Source organism: Mya arenaria, chromosome 15, assembly GCF_026914265.1.
Source record: "Mya arenaria isolate MELC-2E11 chromosome 15, ASM2691426v1".
Classification (NCBI taxonomy): Eukaryota; Metazoa; Mollusca; class Bivalvia; order Myida; family Myidae; genus Mya; species Mya arenaria.
Genome location: NC_069136.1, coordinates 29,977,953 through 30,003,518, shown reverse-complemented (window position 1 = coordinate 30,003,518; position 25,566 = coordinate 29,977,953). Strand labels below are relative to the sequence as shown.

The 25,566-nt window shown below is 35.8% G+C and overlaps 1 protein-coding gene across 1 annotated transcript; it reads left to right on the top strand.

Annotated features, from left to right (window-relative positions):
• Nucleotides 1-2,559: 2,559 nt before the first annotated feature.
• Nucleotides 2,560-24,050, top strand: LOC128220393 (tripeptidyl-peptidase 2-like). The gene is made up of 27 exons (XM_052928763.1): nt 2,560-2,736; nt 3,634-3,762; nt 4,399-4,599; nt 4,907-5,031; nt 5,478-5,575; nt 6,195-6,260; nt 6,640-6,794; nt 7,216-7,292; nt 8,110-8,337; nt 8,652-8,785; nt 9,385-9,515; nt 9,807-9,984; nt 11,223-11,380; nt 12,760-12,836; nt 13,260-13,366; nt 14,136-14,290; nt 14,944-15,060; nt 16,947-17,147; nt 17,427-17,564; nt 18,216-18,460; nt 18,858-18,942; nt 19,227-19,393; nt 19,922-20,021; nt 20,319-20,449; nt 20,684-20,849; nt 21,336-21,455; nt 22,566-24,050. Exons 1-27 carry the CDS (start codon nt 2,575-2,577, stop codon nt 22,653-22,655), a joined length of 3,741 nt encoding a protein of 1,246 aa, XP_052784723.1. The 5' UTR covers nt 2,560-2,574; the 3' UTR covers nt 22,656-24,050.
• The last annotated feature ends 1,516 nt before the right edge of the window (nt 24,051-25,566 follow it).

The window sequence follows — 25,566 nt, the reverse complement described above, 5'->3', positions numbered from 1 at the left end:
GTTTCGTGTTTTATTCTGAAATGTTGGTCAAGTTTGAATAATATGGGTCATGTTGGGTCAAAACTTAGTTGCAAATAATTATGTAGATAGACTATAGATGGTTGTGTCCGGCCCTAATTTTGTCATGCATGGATTGATTTAAATAAATTGGCACATGTGTTCAGTACGACATGTTGCAAGGAAGACCCACTGGGTTACTTCACAGTTTAGGGTCTCACAGTGTATGTTTTATGAAGGTGGTGTCACTGGTGTGTAATGTGTCATGTGCTAGACCTATGACCTTACCGCAAAGGTGAAGAAGTTTTACCATTATAGCTTTATGCAGATGAAGTATAGTTATACCCCCACAAACGAAGTTTTAGGGGGTATATAGGAGTGAGCTTGTCGGTCGGTCTGTCAGTCGGTCAGTCTGTCGGTTTTCATGGTTTCCGGACCATAACTCATGAAAGGCTAGACAGATTTGAACAATTTTTGGTACACAGGTGTAACATCAGAAGATACAGGTCAAGTTCGATATTGGAGCTGGTAGGGCCAAGGTCAAGGTCACTGTAACTAAAAATAGAAAAACGGTTTCCGGACGATAACTCATGAAAGGCTTGACAGATTTGAACAATTTTTGGTACACAGGTGTAACATCAAAAGATACAGGTCAAGTTCGATATTGGGGCCAAGGTCAAGGTCACTGTTACTAAAAATAGAAAAACGGTTTCCAGACGATAACTCATGAAAGGCTTGACAGATTTGAACAATTTTTGGTACACAGGTGTAACATCAGAAGATACAGGTCAAGTTCGATATTGGGGCTGGTGGGGTCAAGGTCACTGTTACTAAAAATAGAAAAACGGTTTCCAGACGATAACTCGTGAAAGGCTCGACAGATTTGAAAAAATTTTGGTACACAGGTGTAACATCAGAAGATACAGGTCAAGCTCGATATTGGGGCTGGTGGGGCCAAGGTCACTGTTACTAAAAATAGAAAAACTGTTTCCGGACGATAACTCATGAAAGGCTAGACAGATTTGAACAATTTTTGGTACACCGGTGTAACATCAGAAGATACAGTTTGGTACACAGGTGTAACATCAGAAGATATAGGTCAAGTTTGATATTGGGGCTGGTGGGGCCAAGGTCACTGTTACTAAAAATAGAAAACGGTTTCCGGACGACAACTCATGAAAGGCTTATCAGATTTGAACAGTTTTTGGTACACAGGTGTAACATCAGAAGATACAGGCCAAGTTCGATATAGGGGCTGGTAGGGTCAAGGTCACTGTTTCTAAAAATAGAAAAACGGTTTCCGGACGATAAATCATGAAAGGCTTGACAGATTTGAACAATTTTTGGTACACAGGTGTAACATCAGAAGATACAGGTCAAGTTCGATATTGGGGCTGGTGGGGCCAAAGTCAAGGTCACTGTTACTAAAAATAGAAAAACGGTTTCCGGACGATAACTCATGAAAGGCTAGACAGATTTGAACAATTTTTGGTACACAGGTGTAACATCAGAAGATACATGTCAAGTTCGATATTGGGGCTGGTGGGGCCAAGGTCAAGGTCACTGTTACTAAAAATAGAAAAATGGTTTGCGGATGATAACTCATGAAAGGCTAGTTTTTCTTGTCAGCAGTGTAACTTCTAAATTACTCAACAGATTTAAATAAAACAATACATGCATGATAAAAAAAGATGCAGTGTGCAGTAACCTTGGAGTTATGGCCTCTTTTCAAAGGAATGGTTTGCCATTCCTGTGTCCAGGCGGCATTTGGGGGTATTTGTCACTCCTGTGACAGCTCTAGTTTCTTGTGTCCCGGCTGAAACTTTGTCATGCACGGAGGATTCCTACTTCAAAGGCTATGATAACACTTGGAGTTAAATCATGATATGCAGCATATATGCACATAGTGCGGGCTTAAACTTTGTCATGCACGGAGGAATTTAAAATTAATTATACCCTATATTGCGATATATTGAAATCACACATTGTCACATCCATCCGTTGGTCGGTCAGGCCTGTTTTAGTCCAGTCAATATTTTTCTCATTCATAGTCAGATTTCAAAATCGTCATCATCAACATCATCATCATCATCATCATCATCATCATCATCATCATCATCACATCATTATTATTATCATCATCATCATCATCATCATCATCATCATCATCATCATCATCATCATCATCAATCATTATCATCATCATCACCATCATCATGACAAATCATCATCATCAATCATTACCAATCATCATCATCATCAATCATCATCATCATCATCATTCATAATCATCATCATCAATCATCATCATCATCATCATCATCATCATCATCATCATCATCATCATCATCATCATCATCATCATCATCACAAATCATCATCATCAATTATTACCAAATACATCTTCATCAATCATCATCATTATCATCATCATCATCAATCATCATCATTATCATCAACATCATCAATCACCGGTCATCACTCGTCATCATCTTTCTCACTTTCTCATTACCGACAACTTTCATCAATATTACACAGTGATGATAACGCCTGAAACATATTTTGACTCAACCAAGTATGGCTTCTACTGTTGACATAGACTTTCCTGTTGATGGAATTTTGCCGAAGAAAGAGACAGGGGCGGCGTCTTTCCTTGTCAAGTACCCTGATTTCGACGGCAGAAATGTACTTATCGCCATCCTCGACACAGGTGTTGATCCTGGTGCACCCGGTCTTCAGGTAAAGATTGTGAAACTAGAGCTAGGATTCCAGGATTGTGACTTGTCAAAATCACAGTGGCTCGAATTTAGGAAATAAAATGTTGTCATTGACGATAGATGTGTTGTTACCATAATAGAAGTCATTATTCATTATTGCATCCACGAATTAATCATTAGTTTTGCAATGAAAAAAATGTTTGCCTGATACTGTGAAATGCAATTATATATTATGTAATCATAAAGTAAGCTAATCAGAATTAATATAATTGTTGTGCTATTGTGAACATGACTAATTTTTAGATTGGTAAATACGGTATCATGTTTGCATACAAGCTTTTGTGTGCATAATACAGTATTCAAACAATAGAATAGAATAGTCTTAGAATAGATAGAGGCCCTCTAAATTGCGCTAATACATGTGTAACGGTCCATAGAATAACATTCTGTTATAGACAGAAGTATGTTCATAGTGTGTATGTTAACTTGGTTGGTAATATGCAAATTAGCAAAGCCCTACGTATGTTAACTTGGTTGGTAATATGCAAATTAGCAAAGCCCGGGTTCTGTGTGGATTGAGAATTAAGAGTTTATAAAGACCAGTGGACCCCTTCAGGGTCGAGCATGTTTTTCTCTGAAGGGATTCGTTTGGCTCGCACATTACACATGAAGTCATTCGAGATGTTTGCAGAATAATATCTAGCCAGTTATTGGGCATGTCCCATCCATATCGTAAATCATTGATTCCATTTGGGTAAATGTCATTGTGATTTAAGACAAATAAAACTTATTTGTCTATAAGTATTTAAAAAAAATAATGTACAGCACTGCAGTCTGCCGCCTGCATTTCTTTGCCAGTGCATAGCTAACATTGTCAACAATTTAAAGCCAATAGAATCATACAGTAATTCATCTGCAGAAAACAACAACAGGAGATGCCAAGATTGTTGACTTGATAGATGCGACTGGTTCTGGTGATGTTGAAACAACAACTGTTGTGGAGGTGAAGGAAGGGCGTGTGACGGGCCTCACTGGGAGAACCCTCATGGTAAGGCTGGTCCATGGTAAACCTTAAAGGATTAAGTAAGCCCTTCTTTAGCCTTTAGAACCACATTTACATAAGATGGACATCTTACATTTAAACAGTATTGAACTTTCAATTTCTCCATGCTAGTGTGATAAATTTTAATTATCGCTATCACCTAAGATTAAAAGAGTGTCAACTATTGCAGTGATCAAGTCCATCAGATCCATGATATCTAGGACCATTAACTATTGTCTATAGTTGGATACAAGACTAGAGACTTAACTATAGTTGGATACAAGACTAGAGACTAAACTATAGTGGGATACAAGACGAGAGACTAAAATATAGGGGGATACAAGACTAGAGACTACTTTAGTGGGATACAAGACAGAGACTATACTGCAGTGGGATTCTATACTTCTAACCAGGTTGTCTATTGTGTTTGTCTCTGCAGTACAAAACTGTTTGAAACCACATATGCTTCTTTGGGCTATTTGATGACATTTTCATTTATTGATATTAGTGTTTGTTTGGCCAAAATACTTGTGCCTTTAAACCGGGTCTTGGTTAATTTCAGCCTTCTGGGCTTGTCTCTGTTATTTTCATTGCTTTACTCATATAACATCATTTAAAAGATTCTACTTTTTACCTCTGTAGATCCCAGAAGAGTGGAATATAGATGGTGGAAAGGTTCACCTTGGTGTGAAAATTGTGTATGAACTCTACCCTCGAATCCTGCGGGACAGGATCTGTAAAGAACGCCGTGAGAAAACATGGGACCCACTCACCCGGGAGGCAATAGCACAAGCCACCAAGGCATTGGAGGAGTTTGATGCAGCTCATACAAATCCTAATCAAGTAAGTATTCATTTATAATGTGGTAAAAGTAGAAAAAATCTTAGAATTATGTATGCATAGGCTGTGAAAATTTGGAAAATTGTCGACACTTTTGCGATTTTGTTGCAAATGGCGACAATGGCAATCGCCAGCGGGGAGCTCGACAGCAAACGTCATTACTGATACAAGTAACATGTATAAAAAGAACATTCTTATTCTTATTAAATTGTATGTGTGTTGCTCTTAAAACATTTTAACTGCAGGTTTTGCGCCTATAAATAGTAAAACACAGGACAAGACAGTTTGAAGTTGTTGTCTATCTTTACAGGAAGAGAAGCAAGAAAGAGAGAACTTGCAAGCAGAGGTCGACATTCTCACAGATATGGACAAGAAATACTCCGACTGTGGACCTGTGTATGACTGTGTGGTCTTCAATGACGGAGAAACTTGGAGGTTAGTTTGGTGCCATGTAGTTCTACATAACCAATTGTGACAAGAACTACCATACTCCGTGTATGACTGTGCAGTCTTCAACAACACATATGTTCTTTATGGCGATTTTAGCTATATGTCATCTAAGGAATTCTTGTTCATGTCTGATTTTTGCTGGTGTATGATTGTGTGGAACTTGGATGTTTGTGCACAATTCCGAATACAGGGGTCTGTTTCATCCAGAACTATTGAAAATCTCACGTAAGAGCAAAAACTACACCTCTGTAGTCTGGATAAAACATTCAATGAAGTACATCCCAACCTACTGACACTTTTATTTTTGGCAGTGAAATTGGGAACCTCTTTTCTCCGCGTGGATGTTATGATGTGGAATTATGTATACATATATAATGTATGTCAAAGTTTTGCTGCTATTGAACATTTTATAATTAATCCTATTTTTTCAGGGCATGTATAGATACAAGTGAGCAAGGTGACCTTGCATCCTGTACAGTGTTAGCCAGCTATAGGGAGGAGAGGCAGTATGCCACACTCTCCAATGAAGGTATACTTAGGCTGCAACTTAGCATTTCGAAGTCCAAAGCAATGAATAGTGGCGGTGTTAACTCTGCCACAATCAGCAACTGCCTTTAAGTGTCTTGGAAAATTGAAAGACTGTAAGTAAGGATGTTAAAGTATCACGTGACAAAAAAGCTGGATTTGAACAGCCAGTCTGCGCTTTAACTTTTATCAGGCATTTGGGTGTGCCACTGATATGATTGACAGTCTGCAATATGCAGAACTGCAAATGTCAACACAACACTGTGACTTCAGATGCAACTTAAAACCTGTTTGAAATGTTGAGTGTGACTGCTCTTAATAATGCTGTACAACTTTACTTTATCATGCAAGATTGCATTGTGTACATTAACTGACTTATGAGCACTTTCAGCTAAGTTAGTTACAAAAAGTAGTATATGAATATATACTGGTAAGTTTGAGTCGTATGAATCAGTGTTATGTACGAATAAGCATGCCATCTTGATCAGAGATTTTTACAGATTACATAAAACCATGACTTATATAATATCATAATTGTGAATATAGCTTTTTTGCCTTTAAACATGATTTTATGATTGTTTATCAAATAGAAACGTTAAAACTTTATGCTTGGTTAATTTCAGATAAGCTGAACTACAGTTTCAATATATACAATGATGGAAATGTGCTGGAAATAGTCACAAATGCTGGTATGCACAACTTTTCACCATGAAATTCATAAGATTCTATAATTTACATACATATAAAACAACTTGACAAATAGTGCATTGTTTCCAAGTTGCCAAGATATTCAGTAGTCGGCTGTACTGGGTAATATAATGAGTCATAGGCTTGTATGTACATGTTTTTTCTCACCTGAAATAAATCATTATATTTAAACTCAAATGATCATTTTTTTTTGTTAAGGTTCCCATAGTACTCTCATCCCATCAACTGGTGTACATGTAAGTTCATTATCTAGAGCATCATTTAATACATGAAAAGATGTTTGCATGATTCTTCACAGTGTAATTTTGAGGTATTACAAAACTACATACATGATTGTACATGATTATGTTACATTACCAGGTTCCCATGGAACCCACGTGGCGTGTATCACTGCGGGACATTTCCCAGACAACCCAGAGAGAAATGGAGTTGCTCCAGGGGCACAGATTATCGGGGTCAAAATAGGGGACTCCCGACTGGGATCTATGGAAACGGGTACTGCTCTTGTCAGAGCTGTAAGTATAATTTAAGAAATAACTAAAACTCCCTGAAAGAAGCTGTGCAATTTGTCTGTGCAGTTTTATTGACAAGATAAACTGTCCAACTCGAGAAAGTTGACTTGTATGTACGGTACTGTGTTTGTGCCTTTACCAAACTAACTCTTTCTTTACCCGGCATGGGCACTTGTCAGTTAGCTGTACTGATATGTTTCCTCATTAGTATTTCAGTTCTCTACTACAAAATGTGTTTGTAAAAGATCAGATACTCACAAAAATACTCACAAAATAATTGCCATGCCAGTGAGTGTGACAAGGCTTATATGGGGCAACTTATTACATTTTCTGAGAACTGATCATGAATTAACATAAATATGTATATTGACCTCAAAGTACATGTATGTTCTTCACCGCTTATCTTGATGTTTCATGTTCACAGATGATCAAAGTACAGGAGTATGGCTGTGACCTCATCAACTACAGCTATGGAGAGGCATCACATTGGTCTAATTCTGGGTATGATACAATGATTTTGTTTTGTTCAACTATATATGCTTTAAAAGGTCATTTAATTCATGCTAACCCTTTTAAGCATTTTTTTCATATGGTTCAAGTAGGATTTTTATCAAAATCTTTGTAAAGAATTGTACAGACCTCTGAAAACATTGATACAAGTGACCTTTTTTCTACACTAGAGATAAAAAGTGAATTAGAAAAATACATATTGTTTTGTTGAAAAGCCAGGTTTTTCACAGAAAAATTTCAGGTAATAGATTGGTGAAAACCTGGCCATCAGTCCCGAGCTCAGTGTTGTTAACAATTTTGCATTAAAGTATTTCTCTGTGTCATAAATACAACAGATTTTTAATCGATCTTCATGAATCTTCAGAATATTTGTAAGCATGATATTGAAGATCAGTGTGAATAAGGGTCATTGCTGGTGATAAACTAGGACATTGGGTCAATTATTAAGACTAGATTATTTCTCAGCTTAACTTAATATTAGGAAACAGTGTGAATCTTGGGTCAAAAATTAGTTCAATGGGTCAAAATAGTTCAATAGGTCAAATCAAGAAAAAAATGCTTTTATAAAATCAACAGTATTTATCCAATCTTAATAAAACTCTGTCAGAACATTCGTTAACATGATATTTAAGACCACTGTGAATATGGGTCAAGTAGTAAGTCACTTGGTCAAATATTAAGACAATTTTTTTGTTTTTCTCTTTAAACATATGAACTACATACTGCTTCAAAAGTGCACAAACAAAACAAAAATCTGGCTTAAATAAGGGTTCTGTATTTATCCTTGTTATGTATTTCCATTCTCCAGGCGTGTGATAGACATCCTTAGCGAGATTGTCAACAAACACCGGGTGATATTTGTGTCATCGGCGGGAAACAATGGCCCCGCCCTGTCCACCATGGGGACTCCTGGGGGCACTGTCCCTGCACTGATCGGGGTGGGGGCTCACGTGACCCCACCCATGATGGCTGCAGAGTATTCACTGAGGGAGAAACTGCCAGCCATGCATTACACATGGTCTTCAAGAGGACCCTGGTTAGTGTTTGCATTTTGGTTAAGTTGCAATTTATATCAAACTGTCTTTTAGTGTTATATGGTTGGTTTGTGTGTAGTTTGTTATAATATGTAGAGAAAAGTACAAAAGTTGATACCATACATGGTAAGTACATACTGATACTACTGTATTTATGTATTTTCTGTTAAGTTTGAAAAAAAACACACACATGAATGCAATATCAATTTTTTTAAATAAACATGTAGATAAGTGTTATGTTTAAGCTAAGTTACAACAAAAGAGTTTGGGTTTAAATGTTAAAGCAGCAATCTCAGAGTACTCGTATTTATCGCAGTCATGATGGCGCTCTAGGTGTTGACATCAGTGCTCCGGGTGGCGCCATAGCCTCCGTTCCTAACTGGACCCTCAAGAACTGCCAGCTCATGAATGGAACCAGTATGAGCTCTCCTAATGCCTGTGGATGTATAGGTGGGTGAATTGTTATGTTGGTTCTTACAAACAGAACCTAATGTCTGTGTGTGAATAGATGAGTGAATTGTTGTGGTTATTTAGTGATTTTTAAGTGCAATTTACTGCCTTCTAAAGGCTATTTCCCCTTGCTAAAAATGTCAATTTTTCCCAAAAATTATATTTTTTCCCCATTTGATAAATGCAGACTACATCAATGAATAAAAAAGGAATGATTTTCTTAAAAAATAAACAAAATCTTGATAAGACTATCTCTTTCAGAGCATAATGTATGCATAAAGAAGTTAAAACATGTATATTTGCCATTATATAAGCTATTTTGGCCTGATTTGTATTTTTCCCAAAGTCAACTTTTTTTCCCAATTTGAAAGGCACAGGCAGTAAAAATAATTTAAAAAATCACTGTTATTATGTTCTATCCATAATGGTCTTCATGGATAACTTCAATTTGGCAGGATTATTCAAGACTATTGGATTATCCCTAACATGAATTTTAATCTTTAATTAATTGTTAATTGGAGTAAGGGATATTCCTCTCAGTACTCAGTGTCCTAATCTACTGAGATGATGTTTTTTATGCATGAGTGTTTACATTCCAGCCCTTGTACTGTCCGGCTTGAAGGCAAGGGATGTATCCTACAACCCTTATAGTGTAAAGAGAGCCCTACAGAACACAGCTAAACCTGTGGAAGGGGTTGAGGTGTTTGCCATGGGTTATGGACTGGTCCAGGTGAGATTGCTTCCTGTGACAGGAAATAACCCTTTTACCAGTGATTCAGACATTTGATTTGGATTGAGAAAAGCTAATTCCAATACATATTGTACGCTACACAATTTTAGCAGAAACAATAATGCTCTTCTTCAGTTCTTGGCTGAAATCAGTATTGGTGACTTTCATGGCTTGAGATAGTGTCTTAGTCTGAGTTAAATCCGAGCATCTTTTATAAGAGGCATACTTATACCATTTTACCAGCATTTATCTACACTGTAGCTTAACTTATTTGTTTGATTTCAATTCCAGGTAGAGAAAGCCTATGACTACCTTTGTGAGTATGAGGGAGTGGCAGAATGTAAGACCCAGTTCACTGTGAGCTGTTCCGGGTTTGGATCGGGTATCTACATAAGAGAGCCTATTGATCTGGAGAAACCATCCATCGTGGCTGTCACCATAGACCCTGTACATTATGAGGGCATAACAGGTAGGAACTTGGTAAACACTGGCTATACATACAGGCATTGTGTACCACACATCAACTGTTTTCAATGATTAAACTGCCATGGTACACCTTTTTCAATGACTTGACTCACTACCAATGTTTTTAAAACATATTTCCTTATCATAATTGTCAAATGAACCTTACACCAGAGACAATACTTTAACGTAATTACAAAAAAGACAACATCTATAAGGGAATAGGCTTGTCAATGGCAGCAAATATTGAACAGTTTTATTGCAATCACATTATGCCCCTAGTAGTACTGTCCCAGATAGAAGTAATCACAGTTACCATAAGATGCAGCAATATGCCAATTGAAACTTTATTGTAAACTGCCTCAAGAATCATGTCACAGAAGGCATGTTGAAGTTTATACTTTATGTAAAAAGAGTTCTGAAACTGAGCACTAATGTGAGGCAGGTGGTAAAATACTTCATCTCAAATTTGCTTACTAATTATGATAATGGCTCAACTTCTTGCAAGACAAAAAACACTATCTTAATTGAAACTTCTGAAATAAAGATAACTCATCAACATTTATAATGACCATCATCAACACCTGAATGGCAGACAGGAATCCAGTTTTCCATGAAACTCTAGAGTGAGGTGATCACACAACCCACTACCTTAAACGGCACAGCACAACAAAAACCCTGGAGTGAGATGAACAGGCTGCTCACAACCTTCAATATCACAGCACAAAAACCCTGGAGTGAGATGAACACACCATCCGTTACCTTAAATATCACAGCACAATAACCCTCGAGTGAGGTGAATACGCCACCCACTTCCTTTAATATCACAGCACAAAAACTCTGGAGTGAGGTGAATACGCCATCTACTGCCTTAAATATCACAACACAAAACCCTTTGCATTTGCACCAATATTCCTACCTCAAAAACCAAATGATGTGAGGACAATTCGTCAATTTTAAAAAAGAAATAATATATATGTATACATTCTATTAGCTGCGCTTTAACTTTAACACACTGTCTATTTATAATTGAAAGAGACTTGTTAGAAAACTTCTTTTTCATTTAAAATAAAATGTCAGATGACTGCAAAAGATTTGGTTACATAAAAAGCCAAATAGAGATACTTGGCATACACAGCGATTTAGTGGTATCGTTTTGAAGCAAAGGCACAGGTAACCCTCATATTTGACCACTTGAGATGGAACTGTCCAATAACTTTATGTCATGTATTGTTATTTGTTTAGATAATGAAGAGAAGATCAACTTCTGCCTGCAGTTGAGTCTGACGTGTGATGCCTCGTTTGTGCAGTGCCCCTCCCATCTGGAGCTGATGAACTGTACACGGTCTGTCTCTATTAAAGTTGATCCCAGAGGTCTGCCAGAAGGGGTACACTTTACTGAGGTGAGACCTAAACACTGAATTAACACTCCTTGTTGTGCCTTTAATTCAGCAAAAACCAAATTATGCCATTGTTAAGTCATTGTAAACACACTGCACATTTTGCAGGCTATTCTTAACCACATAATATATAACAAAAATATGATATTTCTGTCATGTCAGCTTAACATCACCTTATTATCCCCCACTGAATCAAAGGTTTTTGGAGGAGGATATTTGCTGGCACTGTCCGTCATTCTATCATAACATCCATCTGTCCATCCCTCACATTTGTGCGTCCAGAACCATATTTTGGTACAGATTGGTCAGAATGTCCCCCTTGATACAATCTCAACCACTTGTAAATGTGGGTCACATAGGATAAAAAACTAGGTCACTAGGTCATATCTTTGGGACACACTAGAGATATTATATTGGGTGCAATATTCATTAAACTTGATCAGAATGTTCTCCTTGATGAACTCTAGGATGAATTGAAATTAGGTGATGTGGTATCAAAAACTTGGTCACTAGGTCAAATCTTAGAATCATACTTAAGGAAATATGTCTGGTCCTATATTTATGAAACTTATTCAGAATGACTTTCTTTATAAAATCAATGACTAGCATTGAAAGAAGGTCACATGAGGTCAGAAACTAGGTCACTACATCAAATCTTTCCAAAATCAGATATTGGTATTGATAGGTTTAACTTGTTGAATGTGTGGTCAGAATATTGGTAGACTTTAAAAGTGGGTTACAATGGGGTCAAAAAGTAGCTCATTCGGTCAAATCATAAAAAAAGCAGACAGAGGCAAAATATATGCTCCAATCTTCATGACACTTAATCAGAACTTCCTGGGTGAAATATTTGCTCAGGTAGAAACTTATATATATATACCTAATGTATCTTGGGGTCTAAAACTTGGTCAAATCTTGGGAACACTCCAGAGGCTATATTTTTGCAAAATTTCTGGTGTTATCTGGTGTTGATGAAATATTTCATTAGTTTGAAACTGAATAACATGGGTCAAAATCTAGTTTACTTGGTCACATCTAAATGCTATACTTTACATGATAACCTTTCATATCAAACAGTTGCAAACAAACTCATATTGAAAATTTTATAAGAGTCCATCACTCTGCAGCGGTATTGCATGTTTTGATTGGAATATTTCACCAACACATGATTTCCATGTCATATACTTTACCTAATCTGGGGGGATATTAATTCAAATAATTCACTTGTTTATTATCAATATTATGATATCTAAGTAAGTTTTGTAATGCTCCTCATGACAGGTGTGTGAATTCCTGTAACCAAAGTGGGTCAGGTGTGCATGTGGCTCCTTTATATAGACATTATCAAAACTGAATGAGTTCCATACATTTGGCCATTACAGGTGTGTGGGTATGACATCCGATGTGTAGAGAGGGGACCTGTGTTCAGAATCCCTGTAACTGTGATAGTCCCTGTCAGGTGCGTTGAAAGGTTGTGCATTGCAGGAGCTCATTTTATTCACGTGTTAATATTAGGGTGGTGAATAATGTCATGCATTTATCGTGTTTCAAACTATATTGTATGTAGTTTACAACTGATAATGCTTTTGGCCATAATTGCATGAAAAGTGTTGATAACGGCCATTTTTTAAAAATTTACAAAGTGCACTGACATGTCCATGTTCATTTAAGTAAGATGCAAACTCATCTTACATACTTAATTTCCTCTCAGAATGGACATCAACACTCTTTTCTACCAGGACTCTTCTGAATCAATCTAGATTACCATAAGCTCATAGGTACCTTCAACATCAAGTATAAATGAATATTAGTTTTATCTTGTCCTTCTTAACTTAATAACATAGTTTATAACTGAATAAAGTAATATTTACCTCTGTTACAGAGTGACAGACACTTCCGACTATGTAATGAAGTATGACAATATGAGTTTCAAACCAGGCCAGATACGGAGACACTTTATCCATGTACCAGAGGGTGCTAATGTGGCAGGTAGGTATATCACATGAACATGCATGATACGGAGACACTTTATCCATGTACCAGAGGGCACTAATGTGGCAGATAGGTATATCACATGAACATGCATGATATGGAGACACTCTATCCATGTACCAGAGGGCACTAATGTGGCAGATAGGTATATCACATGAACATGCATGATATGGAGACACTCTATCCATGTACCAGAGGGCACTAATGTGGCAGGTAGGTATATCACATGAACATGCATGATATGGAGACACTCTATCCATGTACCAGAGGGCGCTAATGTGGCAGGTAGGTATATCACATGAACATACATGATACGGAGACACTCTATCCATGTACCAGAGGGCGCTAATGTGGCAGGTAGGTATATCACATGAACATGCATGATACGGAGACACTCTATCCATGTACCAGAGGGGGCTAATGTGGCAGGTAGGTATATCACATGAACATACATGATATGGAGACAATTTATCCATGTACCAGAGGGCGCTTATGTGACAGGTAGATATATCACATGAACATACATGATACGGAGACACTTTATCCATGTACCAGAGGGCACTAATGTGGCAGGTAGGTATATCACATGAACATACATGATACGGAGACACTTTATCCATGTACCAGTGGGCGCTAATGTGGCAGGTGGGTATATCACATGAACAAACATGATACGGAGACGCTTTATCCATGTACCAGAGGGTGCTTATGTTGCAGGTAGCTTTATCACATCAACATACACTTAAGGGCAAATGTCTTATTGCAGTATTGAGGGTGCAGTCTACAGACCTGGAGAAGAGTTGTCGAATGTTGCTACATGCAGTTCAGGTTTTACCACAGTTCCAGTACAAGAAATTGGAGTTCGAGAAGTTTGTGAATCTGGCAGACAAGGGGGAAACTAATCAGGCTTTCCCAGTTGTGGTCAGTGATTTCTTATTCTATAGCTTTGAATTTCGGGTTGTTTTTTAGCTCAACTACTTTTTGAAGTAAAACAGTATAGGTATAATGCTGACTTTGGTATCATCAGTGTCGTCTCTGTAGTGTAGAAACCTTTAACCTCGACCATAACTCAAACATATTTCAAGATACCGTATTCAGTTGAAACTTGGTACACTTGTTTTGATTTAACAATTGTCGCATCATGCCGCTTACTCTATTGAAAAAGTAGCAGAGTGTTAAAGTTCACTCTGAGGAACTCTTGTTAATGTTTTTAATTGACCATGTTCATGGGGACGTTAGATGTTAAATAATTGCTTTGAAAAGGCCATTTGTATCATTTTCATTCTACTTGATTTTATTTTTATTTTTTTGTTTTATTAAAAGAAAAAGGTAGATGTAGTGTTTTATTTGTGTTGTCAGTTGGCAACCTCCGCAATACCCGGATAACCATTATTAACATTGTGCCTGTTTTCACAACTTCAATATGCGAGTGTTAAGCAAGTCACATAACTTTGTCTATAATCTTCATATAGTTATGCCCCTTGATTAACTGAGGGAAATAGACAAACTCGGCATCTGCATCAGTTGTTCTTGTGATATGTATTTGTTATTATTTTTACCAAAATATGTTACAGGAGAATCGTACCCTGGAGGTGTGTGTGGCAAAGTGGTGGGCCAATCTAGGGGAGGTTACTCTCAACTACTCTGTTACCTTTCATGGGGCCCGCACATCTTCAAACCCTGTCATTGTGGTGAGTGACATTCAGTTAATATATTTTTAATGTGATTTGAACTGAACTTCTGGCCCATAATTCTCAAAATATCCTAACATTACAGGTTAGGCAACTCACTTGATATTATAAGTTATGGGGATAGAAGGTGACCTGATATGCGATAAACGGGGCAAAGGAAACCATATTCATAGTTATCTGTGCCCCATATATCCCATACCTAGTAACCTACTAAACCTGTAACGTATACATCACGTTGACATCCAGTTATTCATCAGAATATTCATAGGAATTGGAAAATAGACGCCATTTATGATATAAATTTCGTGACCCAATATGGAAAAATATGAGGTCACCCCTTGACTAGTTCTGGACCAATGGTGTTGCATCATTTTTGTTGGAGGCGTGATATAGCAAAATGACTCGCTTAAACTGGATTTCATAAAAAGTTGTTTCTGATTATCTTTTTAATAATTTAGTTTAAATAGAAAACATATCACAATTAACCAAAATAAATAATGATGTACTTGCTTGATTTTGTTATAGAAGACCGGAGATTGCTTTGAGACATTGGGCTAGAGTATTTGTGATAAGTTGCTTAATATTATTTTATTCCAACACCTTGTAGATATTTGTCGTTATAAGATGAAAAAAGAGAGTTGATTTTCATAGTCACAGTCACAGCATATCATAACCTCATGCATTTATTAATCATTTTCTGTTTCAAGTTCAATAATGTTTTAGTATTTAATGTAAGAGGGCTGTTCTCAAAGTTTGTGGACAGGAGCAAATTTATTCCACAAATTATTAATGTGAATAATTCAATATATTGTGAAGAAGTATTGAACATTTTATTCAAAAATATTGATTTAAAGCTTTTCTATGTGCAGTTTGTAACAAGCAACCCTTTCGGCATGAAACACTTCAACACATCATAGATTCGTGAAGTAAAAAAATGAATGCTATTTATTTTATAACCTGTATTCTGCCCATATTTTTGTTATGGTTATGTAATTGTTTTCTTCATAATTTTATATCATTGAACGATAAAGATCAGTTAGTTGTAGTTCAAACCTCCTATTTGGATTTTTTCCTCTATTGCTCATGTCTTATTATTTGATTTATATTGTGTTTTGCGCAACGCTCATGAAAGCCCTCTAAGGCGCTTTTAAAACAGTTTCAAGTGCAAAGACTTTTTGATTTAAGCTAGAAGTTGATTCAATTTATAACTTATTTGGAAAAAATCAAAACATTTATGCACATTCATATCAAATAAAAAAAATGATAACGTGTCAGGGATGAATGTTAGGAATAAACAGCATTTTATGGCAAAGATGTTGTATGACATTTTAAGGGATTTTAATGTTGCTATTGTTTTACCATGGCTCTCAAGCCCATAAAGTATTTTAACATTTATGGTAACATTCAAATATTGATTTGTGTTTCATGTGAAATTTGTTTCATGCAAACTTTGTTTAAAATATTTTACAAGTGCATTAGCACTCCTTGTTTCATACCCTTATGTTCCTTGGCAACATTTACTAGAATAGTATAGTGTCATATCTACACATTTTTTAATTATCCCAAATAGGTGACTCTGCATGAAAAATAAGATCAAGTCATCTCAAGATAACGTTACTATATTGATGATTAAAAGTACACAAGCCTGGCCACAAACTTTACCAAAAACCCACATATTTATCATTGAAATTGAATTTCATGTCCTCATAAAGAGCATTGGCATGCGTAAATGTAAATATCTCCATCCTCAATTTCTTTGATGTTATTGTACAGAAGAAATTTTGGTCCAGTCATGCATTGTTTGTCGAAGTAATGTGCACTACCTGGTATTGAAGATAAAGGCTGTCTTATGTTGTGTCTGTTATTAAAACCCTCTTTAATTGCAGCATGCAGGTGACAGTGTGTGTAGGTTTGATCTCCGCTCCTACCTGAAGACGGAGGATGTGAGCCCCTCCGTATCCCTGAAAACCCTCTCTGTGCCCCTCCGCCCCATTGATAACAAGATCAGGTGTCTGGCTGGGACCAGGGATACTCTACCCGAGGGTCGACAGATATACTCTCTCGAACTTACGTACAAATTCTCTGTGGTAAGTTTATGTTTTTTTATCCCTTTGTGAAATTTTAAGAATTTAAGGTTTTGTTAAAAAGCATGTTTGCATGGTTAGGATATTACAAATTTTCTATTGAAATGCAGAAATTAAACCTGAGGCTAAATTAAGCACCAAACAATCTTTAGTACTGTTGGTTTCCTGCCTCTTAATAACTACTGTCTTCATTAGAAGGATATTTTTATAATAAAATGTACCAACTTAAAAAAAAAGTTATAAAAATTAAAACTATACACTTTTCTCCTCTTTCCATTTCAGTCTAAGACCGTGGAGGTTACCCCAGACCTGTCAGTGCTCAGCGACCTACTGTACGAGTGTGAGTACGAGTCCCAGATCTGGATGCTCTTTGACTCCAACAAACAGCTGCTTGGCTCTGGAGATGCCTACCCTCACCAGGTTAAAAAACATGTAAACTTCAGCGCTTTGTTTCTGCCTCGTTTTAAGTCTGTCTGTTTTTCACAAGAAATGTCGGTGTATATAATGCATGTAGCCAGGGTGTTTTCAATCTTGTGATGAAAGAAATTTAATTGTTAAGCATCACTCAAAATAATACGGATTTCGATAAATCATGCAAGATCTTATTTCCGGCTAAAAATTGACATGCATAAATGATGAATTGTACTTGCTATTTCCTAGTGACAGCTTTGTTGGTAAAAAGTATTTTGTTCTCATTAACGGAGAAAAACAGACAAATTGTATTTGCATGCTACGCTTTTGTTTGTTGTTTCGCTTGTTATATATATAACACTCGTCTCATACTATAAGGCTAGAAATTGTTCAAAGATATTTAAAAAGAAATTTGAGTTAGCGTTTATACAGCCAATCTTGCAACATTCATTCTGTTTTGCTGTAAACTAATCTGCTGAGGACCTCATATTGTAAAATAAAATATTACTGGTAATGTTGGTGAAGTTTTTTTTGTATCCATTTAGCAACAAAAATGATAAAAAAAGGAAAAGTAAATTTATTTTATTTAGGGGAAACGTTTTATGTCAATTATATTGAAAGGTAGTGCCTTATGTAAGTATTTTCTTTTCCCATATACAGTACAATGTGAAGCTGGACAAGGGAGACTATACGGTACTGTTCCAAATCCGACATGACAAGAAAAGCACCCTGGAGCGTGTCAAGTCTGCTGTGCTCCTTATGAACTACAAGTTATCCAGCCCACTGACCTTTGACCTGTATGGCACCTGGCAGGGCGCGCTCAGTGGAGGGAAGAAGATCAACTCTCTCTCATTGAAGCGCATGGATCTTATTTCTGTCTTTACCGCAGTAATACCAGATGACAAGTGAGAGCTTACATGTTGTTATCTTAAAGTGACATTCTTATTCAAAATCAATGCATACAAATGTATAACAAACATCAATTTTGAGTGATAAACCTTTTAACTACTTACTAAATAATGCATTTATGGAAAATAGTAAGAACTGATGACAAGATTGTGACTGTGTATTTAATAGCACAAAGTGCTGAAATATTAAGTGATTGGTAAATCTTTTTTGGGAGTAAGAGTGCATCTTTAATATTTGCTAGAATTATGAGCCTATATTTTTCTTTCGTAAAATATGATTAAAGTACTTATGCATTCATAGTTTTGTTTATCATTGGTGTTGTTTTGTATGCTCTGTTTGAGAAAGAATTATTATTCATGAAAAGTTCAAAGAATAATGGATTCTTGTTTGCAGGGTACCCTTGGCGAAGACTGCGACACCGGGCTCTTATCTCTCAGGCACACTCACTCTACTGAAGGAGGAACCGGCTAAAAAGGCTGTATGTAGGATTTGTAATTTGTAAAGAAATACTTAGCCCTGCTTGCCATCTTGAACTTTGATGATGTTTAACAAGTAGAAGAACATAACATATTGGCAAAACATGAAGTATCACTCATCAAGCTTTGTGAAGCATTTGATCAGACTAGGTCAAAATCCTCAGATTAGTGTTGTTCACTTAGGTTCTTTGAGCCCTTGCTAAATCATGGTGATTCCTCTGTTGATACATTCGTTCAATTAATTTTAATTTAAAAAAGACTGCATGTTTGACTTTGTATGTTTCAGAGTGCAATACCGTTCAAATATGTGATAACTGAAGCTGGCAAGAAGGCGAGCAAGTCTGCAAATGGCAAGGACAAAGACAAGGGGGAGAACTCTGAGGAGAAATCTAAATCCATGGAGGAGAAGTTCATGGAAGCTCAACGTGATCTCAAAATTTCCTGGCTATCTAAGTAGGTTCATGTTGTTAGCCATCAGAGAACTATTGAAGCAGGCCTTACTGCTGTTTAATACACTCCTGCTTTTAGGAAGAAAATCATATGTTATTTTCATACTCCTGTTGTTGTAGTTATCATCAGTATTTAAAGGCAGTTATGCAGAACATTCAGTTGTAGTTATCTGGACAGCATGCTGTTGTAGTTATCCTCAGTAAGGGAGTTGTGGGCAGGATGTTGTTGTTATTATCATCAGCACTGGAGTTGTGTGCAACATGCTGTTGTAGTAATCATCAGTAAGGGAATTGTGGACAGGATGTTGTTGTAGTTATCATCTGCACCAGAGTTGTGGGCAGGATGCTGTTGTTATTATCATCAGCACCGTAGTTGTGGAGGAGATACTGTTGTAGTTATCACCAGCAAGGGAGTTGTGGACAGGATGCTGTTGCTTGATTTATTCAATACCAAAATAAACATTTGAAATAAACAAATTGGATTTTAAAAAAATTACCTATATAACTAAACTAATTTCCGTTTCCCCTCCAGACTGGATATAGGCCACACATTGTATCGAGAATTGAAGGCAGAATTTGAGGACCATATACCACTGTACATAGCCAGGCTTAATGCTATAGATAGTGAAAAGGTATCCTGATGAAATATACTAAATTATACATGTGATTTTATTACAATCAATGCAGTCTTAACATTGATATGTCAGTAAAAAGTTGGCCTCATGGTACAATTTCAATACCAAAAAAACTCCTTTTATAAACCAAATATGAAGCATATTCTTTAAGACAGCTGTGAATATTAAAAGGAATTTGTATTAAGCTTTTATTAAACAAAAAAAGTTTTATATTTCTTAACAAAGCAACTAACTAGAAGAAAAAAGTCTGCTTAAAGTCTCTAAAAATGTGTACTTGTTATCTTTGGTGAACAGGACAGGGAGAAGTGTATACCAGAGATCATAGAAACAGCAAGACTTGTGTTGTCCAAGATAGACCAGCAGTCGGTTCTCGCTTACTTCGGCATGAAGTCTGACAACAGTGCTGAGGCTGCAAGTATCAAAACGTTAGTTTTGCATCAGCTTTCTAGATATGTTGTTTATGGCTTTTCTTAGTCCAAAGTTTACCATTTTATTTATTGCAAATTAAGTTTTTGGGATGGTCAAATTGAAGGCAGTTTTTACACTGTGGTTTTACCTGAAATGAACTTGTTTTAATTTAGATGTGTTGGCATCTTCAGGTTTTAAATTTTTTTGTTTGCAATTACCCTTCATATAATGTCTTATTTATCACAACGCAGTAAGAAAGAGGAGAAGAAGGTTGAGATAATGACATCGCTGTTGAAGCTCGGGCTGGCCCAGGCAGACGTTCTTCTCAATGGCTGGAGTGTAGAGGGTGTCACCGCGGGGGAACTCGACACCACTGTCACGGAGCTGGCCAAGTGGGTAGAACCTACAGACAGCAAGGTTGGTTGACATCTCGTATATTGTGATCTCCAGTCAATGTCTATTGGAGATGAGTATGAGCCATAGTGACGTGCTACTAGGCTGTTGACTGTTAACTAGCAACTGAACTAGCACCAGCATATAACAAGAAAACAGTCTGTATACTCAGAATAAAAAACAGTTACTGTATAAAAGTTATGTTTTGATGGTTTTTGTAGATATTGCAAAAAAAGCTCAAGTTTGTTAGATTTTTTATATTTGTGTTAACTGAGATGGTACATCCTTTTGCTCAACATCAACAGACAGATGGATGGGCTATACTGATAACTGATCTGTGTAAATAACCACAGATGACATGCTGATTTAGAATGTACTTGACCTGCCATAACTATAGAATATTGTGGCTTATTGAGAAATCAAATAGTAAAACAAGAAATGGCACATGCTTTCTTGTAAAATTAATATTTGGTGCTCATTTACAATGGTCAATAATGTGAACCATTACAGGTTTTGCTGTTGTCCATCAAGCATGCCATGGTTCACCAGCAATACGGACGGGCCCTCAAACTCACCCTTAAAGAATGGGACGACAAACCTAGCAAGGATGCTGGGATCAAAGTACTCGAGGTACATCTTGGGTCTATGTTGTTTCAAGTATTAGAATTAGAGTACATTCAAGTCGGAGGAATGTAAAGAATTTCTATATGGCAGCCTGTTAATCACATGCACAAAAAATCTTCTTACATAATTGTAAATCTTCTTACATCTTTAAGGTTGGTGCAGTTTTTTAGTAATTCCAATAACAGACTAATTACATTTTATCTTTGTAATCTTCTAACATCTTTAAGGTTGGTGCAGTTTTTCAGTAATTCGAATAAAAGACTAGTTACATTTTATCTTTGTAATCTTCTAACATCTTTAAGGTTGGTGCAGTTTTTTAGTAATTCGAATAAAAGACTAGTTACATTTTATCTTTGTAATCTTCTAACATCTTTAAGGTTGTTGCAGTTTTTCAGTAATTCCAATAAAAGACTAGTTACATTTTATCTTTGTAATCTTCTAACATCTTTAGGTTGGTGCAGTTTTTTAGTAATTCGAATAAAAGACTAGTTACATTTTATCTTTGTAATCTTCTAACATCTTTAAGGTTGGTGCAGTTTTTTAGTAATTCCAATAACAGACTAATTACATTTTATCTTTGTAATCTTCTAACATCTTTAAGGTTGGTGCAGTTTTTTAGTAATTCCAATAACAGACTAATTACATTTTATCTTTGTAATCTTCTAACATCTTTAAGGTTGGTGCAGTTTTTTAGTAATTCCAATAAAAGACTAGTTACATTTTATCTTTGTAATCTTCTAACATCTTTAAGGTTGGTGCAGTTTTTCAGTAATTCCAATAAAAGACTAGTTACATTTTATCTTTGTAATCTTCTAACATCTTTAAGGTTGGTGCAGTTTTTTAGTAATTCCAATAAAAGACTAGTTACATTTTATCTTTGTAATCTTCTAACATCTTTAAGGTTGGTGCAGTTTTATAGTAATTCCAATAAAAGACTAGTTACATTTTATCTTTGTAATCTTCTAACATCTTTAAGGTTGGTGCAGTTTTTCAGTAATTCCAATAAAAGACTAGTTACAGTTTATCTTTGTAATCTTCTAACATCTTTAAGGTTGGTGCAGTTTTTTAGTAATTCCAATAACAGACTAATTACATTTTATCTTTTCTTTATTTTAGTTGTATGAGAAGCTAGGCTGGGATCACTGTCATCATTACTTCTCCAACTGGCTGCTGGTGAAATTCCCGCCTGCATATCGACCATTCTAGACTCCTAACTGCAGGTGCTCAAATGTGGACCATCAATCTTTGCTATAATTTGTTTTATTTTCATGTAATGTTCATGTAATAAAGACAGGCAGTTTGAGGAAACATCTAGCAAACTTAGATAGAAATAGCAGAAACAATTCACTTCCAAATTCTATGCAGTATTGGGAAAATAATTTGATATTTCTTTTGAAAGAAAGTATGTAATTTTAAAAATAACAGTATAACAACATGTTGGAAATAATAAATGCACATGTTGGTGTAAATTTTTTCAATAAAAGAGAATCGGGAGTTTTCATCGGATTAAAGGAGTGTATTTGAACTGTGTGGTCTGGTTATGTTGTACCAGTCATAGACATGTGCACACACCCTCAATGGAATCACCTTATAGGTTGTTATACATTCTTTATTATTCTGAGCCCATGCTAATAAATGGCCTTATCAGTCTTGCCTAACAGCAGGTCGGTGTTACCTGTGATGACGTCTGTATGTCTTATATGAACAATGTTGTTTTTTTATGTTGGAAATCTTGGCAGTCTTCTCTTTATTCACTGACTCTTCCATTTCTTGATAGGTGTTTTATGAGTGTGTCTGTTATTATTCTATTTACATATTGGTCTATTTAGGATGTTGGATTGGTATAGTAAACATTATTCCATTGTCATAAAACATGACAAGTTCTTCCTTGAAGTGTTCAGGGGCATTTAATATTTCCTAGTTTTACTTACAGGGATTTTATGTGCACAATGTTTCGTCTATATGACACTCTTGTTTAATTGAGTTATGTAAAGCACCATATTACATGTAATGAACTTATGATTGTATGGAACATTAATGTAATTTTATGATTAAGGACTTCAAAGCTATTGGCTGTAATTATTTGATATTCAGAACTAATATTTGGAGTCCATCATTTCTTACTGTAACACACATTGGCAGTGTCAACAAATATGGATTCTTTTAATGCAGTTGCATAATATTTCCCTCAGCTTTCTAATTTGATATTGTTATTCAAACTAATGAATTTTAGCTGCTGTTTGATGTGGCTATAGTCTTAATTCCAGTTTTGATCGGAAATATTTTATTTGGGAGAACAAAGTCATGATCAATGTATAGATAGTTTTCAAATCAGGGTGTCTTTTAAATCAATTATATAATTGAAATACATGTAACATGTAATGAATTCAAGTGTGTACATTTTACAGAAAAGAAATGTTTACTATTATAAATATAGAGACAAAAGGAGCTGTTACCTTAAATGTATGTTCAAGTGTTCAGTGTATCTCATGCTCTTCTGTTTTCTGATTGATTGTGGAATCTACTTATGTATTCAAGGAAATCTATTTATTTGATTTCAAATTTTGATATTTTATAAAACTAATAAAAGTGTCAACACCATTTCTTGCTTCTTCATAAATAGTTCTATATATATATATATAATAGTAAAGTGCCGGTTCAAGAATCTTTATAATCAAATAAAAAAGTAACATCACATGGGTATTCTTTTCTTTAATAAGCCAACCAGTTTCGCTTGTAGTTCATCAGAGCTTATTTATGTTAAATGTGTATCTGCTACGCAGGTGTACACATATTTGCATTATATATATGTGTTGGCTTTATTTCTGCAATACTGAATATTGTTTAGTTTTATTGATGGAGAAAATGATACCATGGTCATAGTATTCATGTGGTCATTATCGATGATTTTTTATTGCTTATGATTGTTAACTGATTCGGAATATACTATTGAAACTTGGTCATCATTTAATAACAATACAGACCGCGTAGTATATCAACTGTTGTCATGTTGACATATTTTCGCATTAATTTAAATTGGCTCGTCTGTTTTTCGACGACAAAGTTGAGATATTGTGATAGCCTTTTTGCCGTTGTCATCGCCGCCGGGACACGTGGCAAGCAAACTGTACGCAAACCCCGTGTAAGTTATTCAAAGGAACTTGGTATAACAGTCAACATTGACAATATGCACGTGCATAGCAAGGCCCATAACTCTGACTTCGGTCAAGGGCAACAGATGAGCGTTGGTGTTCGCTCCGTAGCGCTCTTGTTTTCGTTCCACAAATACTGAGTAATTATTTTTCTAGAGATTTGCCGGACTCTGATCACGGACGTGCTCTGGTTAATATCGACATGGTGATATTTTCATACAATTATTTACCGTAGAATATAGTGTTACTTAAATACTCTGGTGAATATCGAGATGAAGATATTTCCATACAATTATTTACCGTAGAATATAGTGTTTCTTATATACCCTGGTGAATATCGTGATGAAGATATTTCCATACAGTTATTTACCGTAGAATATAGTGTTACTTATATACCCTGGTGAATATTGTGATGAAGATATTTCCATACAGTTATTTTACCGTAGAATATAGTGTTACTTATATACCCTGGTGAATATCGTGATGAAGATATTTCCATACAGTTATTTTACCATAGAATATAGTGTTGCTTATATACCCTGGTGAATATCATGATGAAGATATTTCCATACAGTTATTTTACCGTAGAATATAGTGTTGCTTATATACCCTGGTGAATATCGAGTTGAAGATATTTCCATACAATTATTTACCGTAGAATATAGTGTTACTTATATACCCTGGTGAATATCGTGATGAAGATATTTCCATACAGTTATTTTAACGTAGAATATAGTGTTACTTATATACCCTGGTGAATATCGTGATGAAGATATTTCCATACAGTTATTTTAACGTAGAATATAGTGCTACTTATATACCCTGGTGAATATCGTGATGAAGATATTTCCATACAGTTATTTACCGTAGAATATAGTGCTACTTATATACCCTGGTGAATATCGAGATGAAGATATTTCCATACAGTTATTTACCGTAGAATATAGTGCTACTTATATACCCTG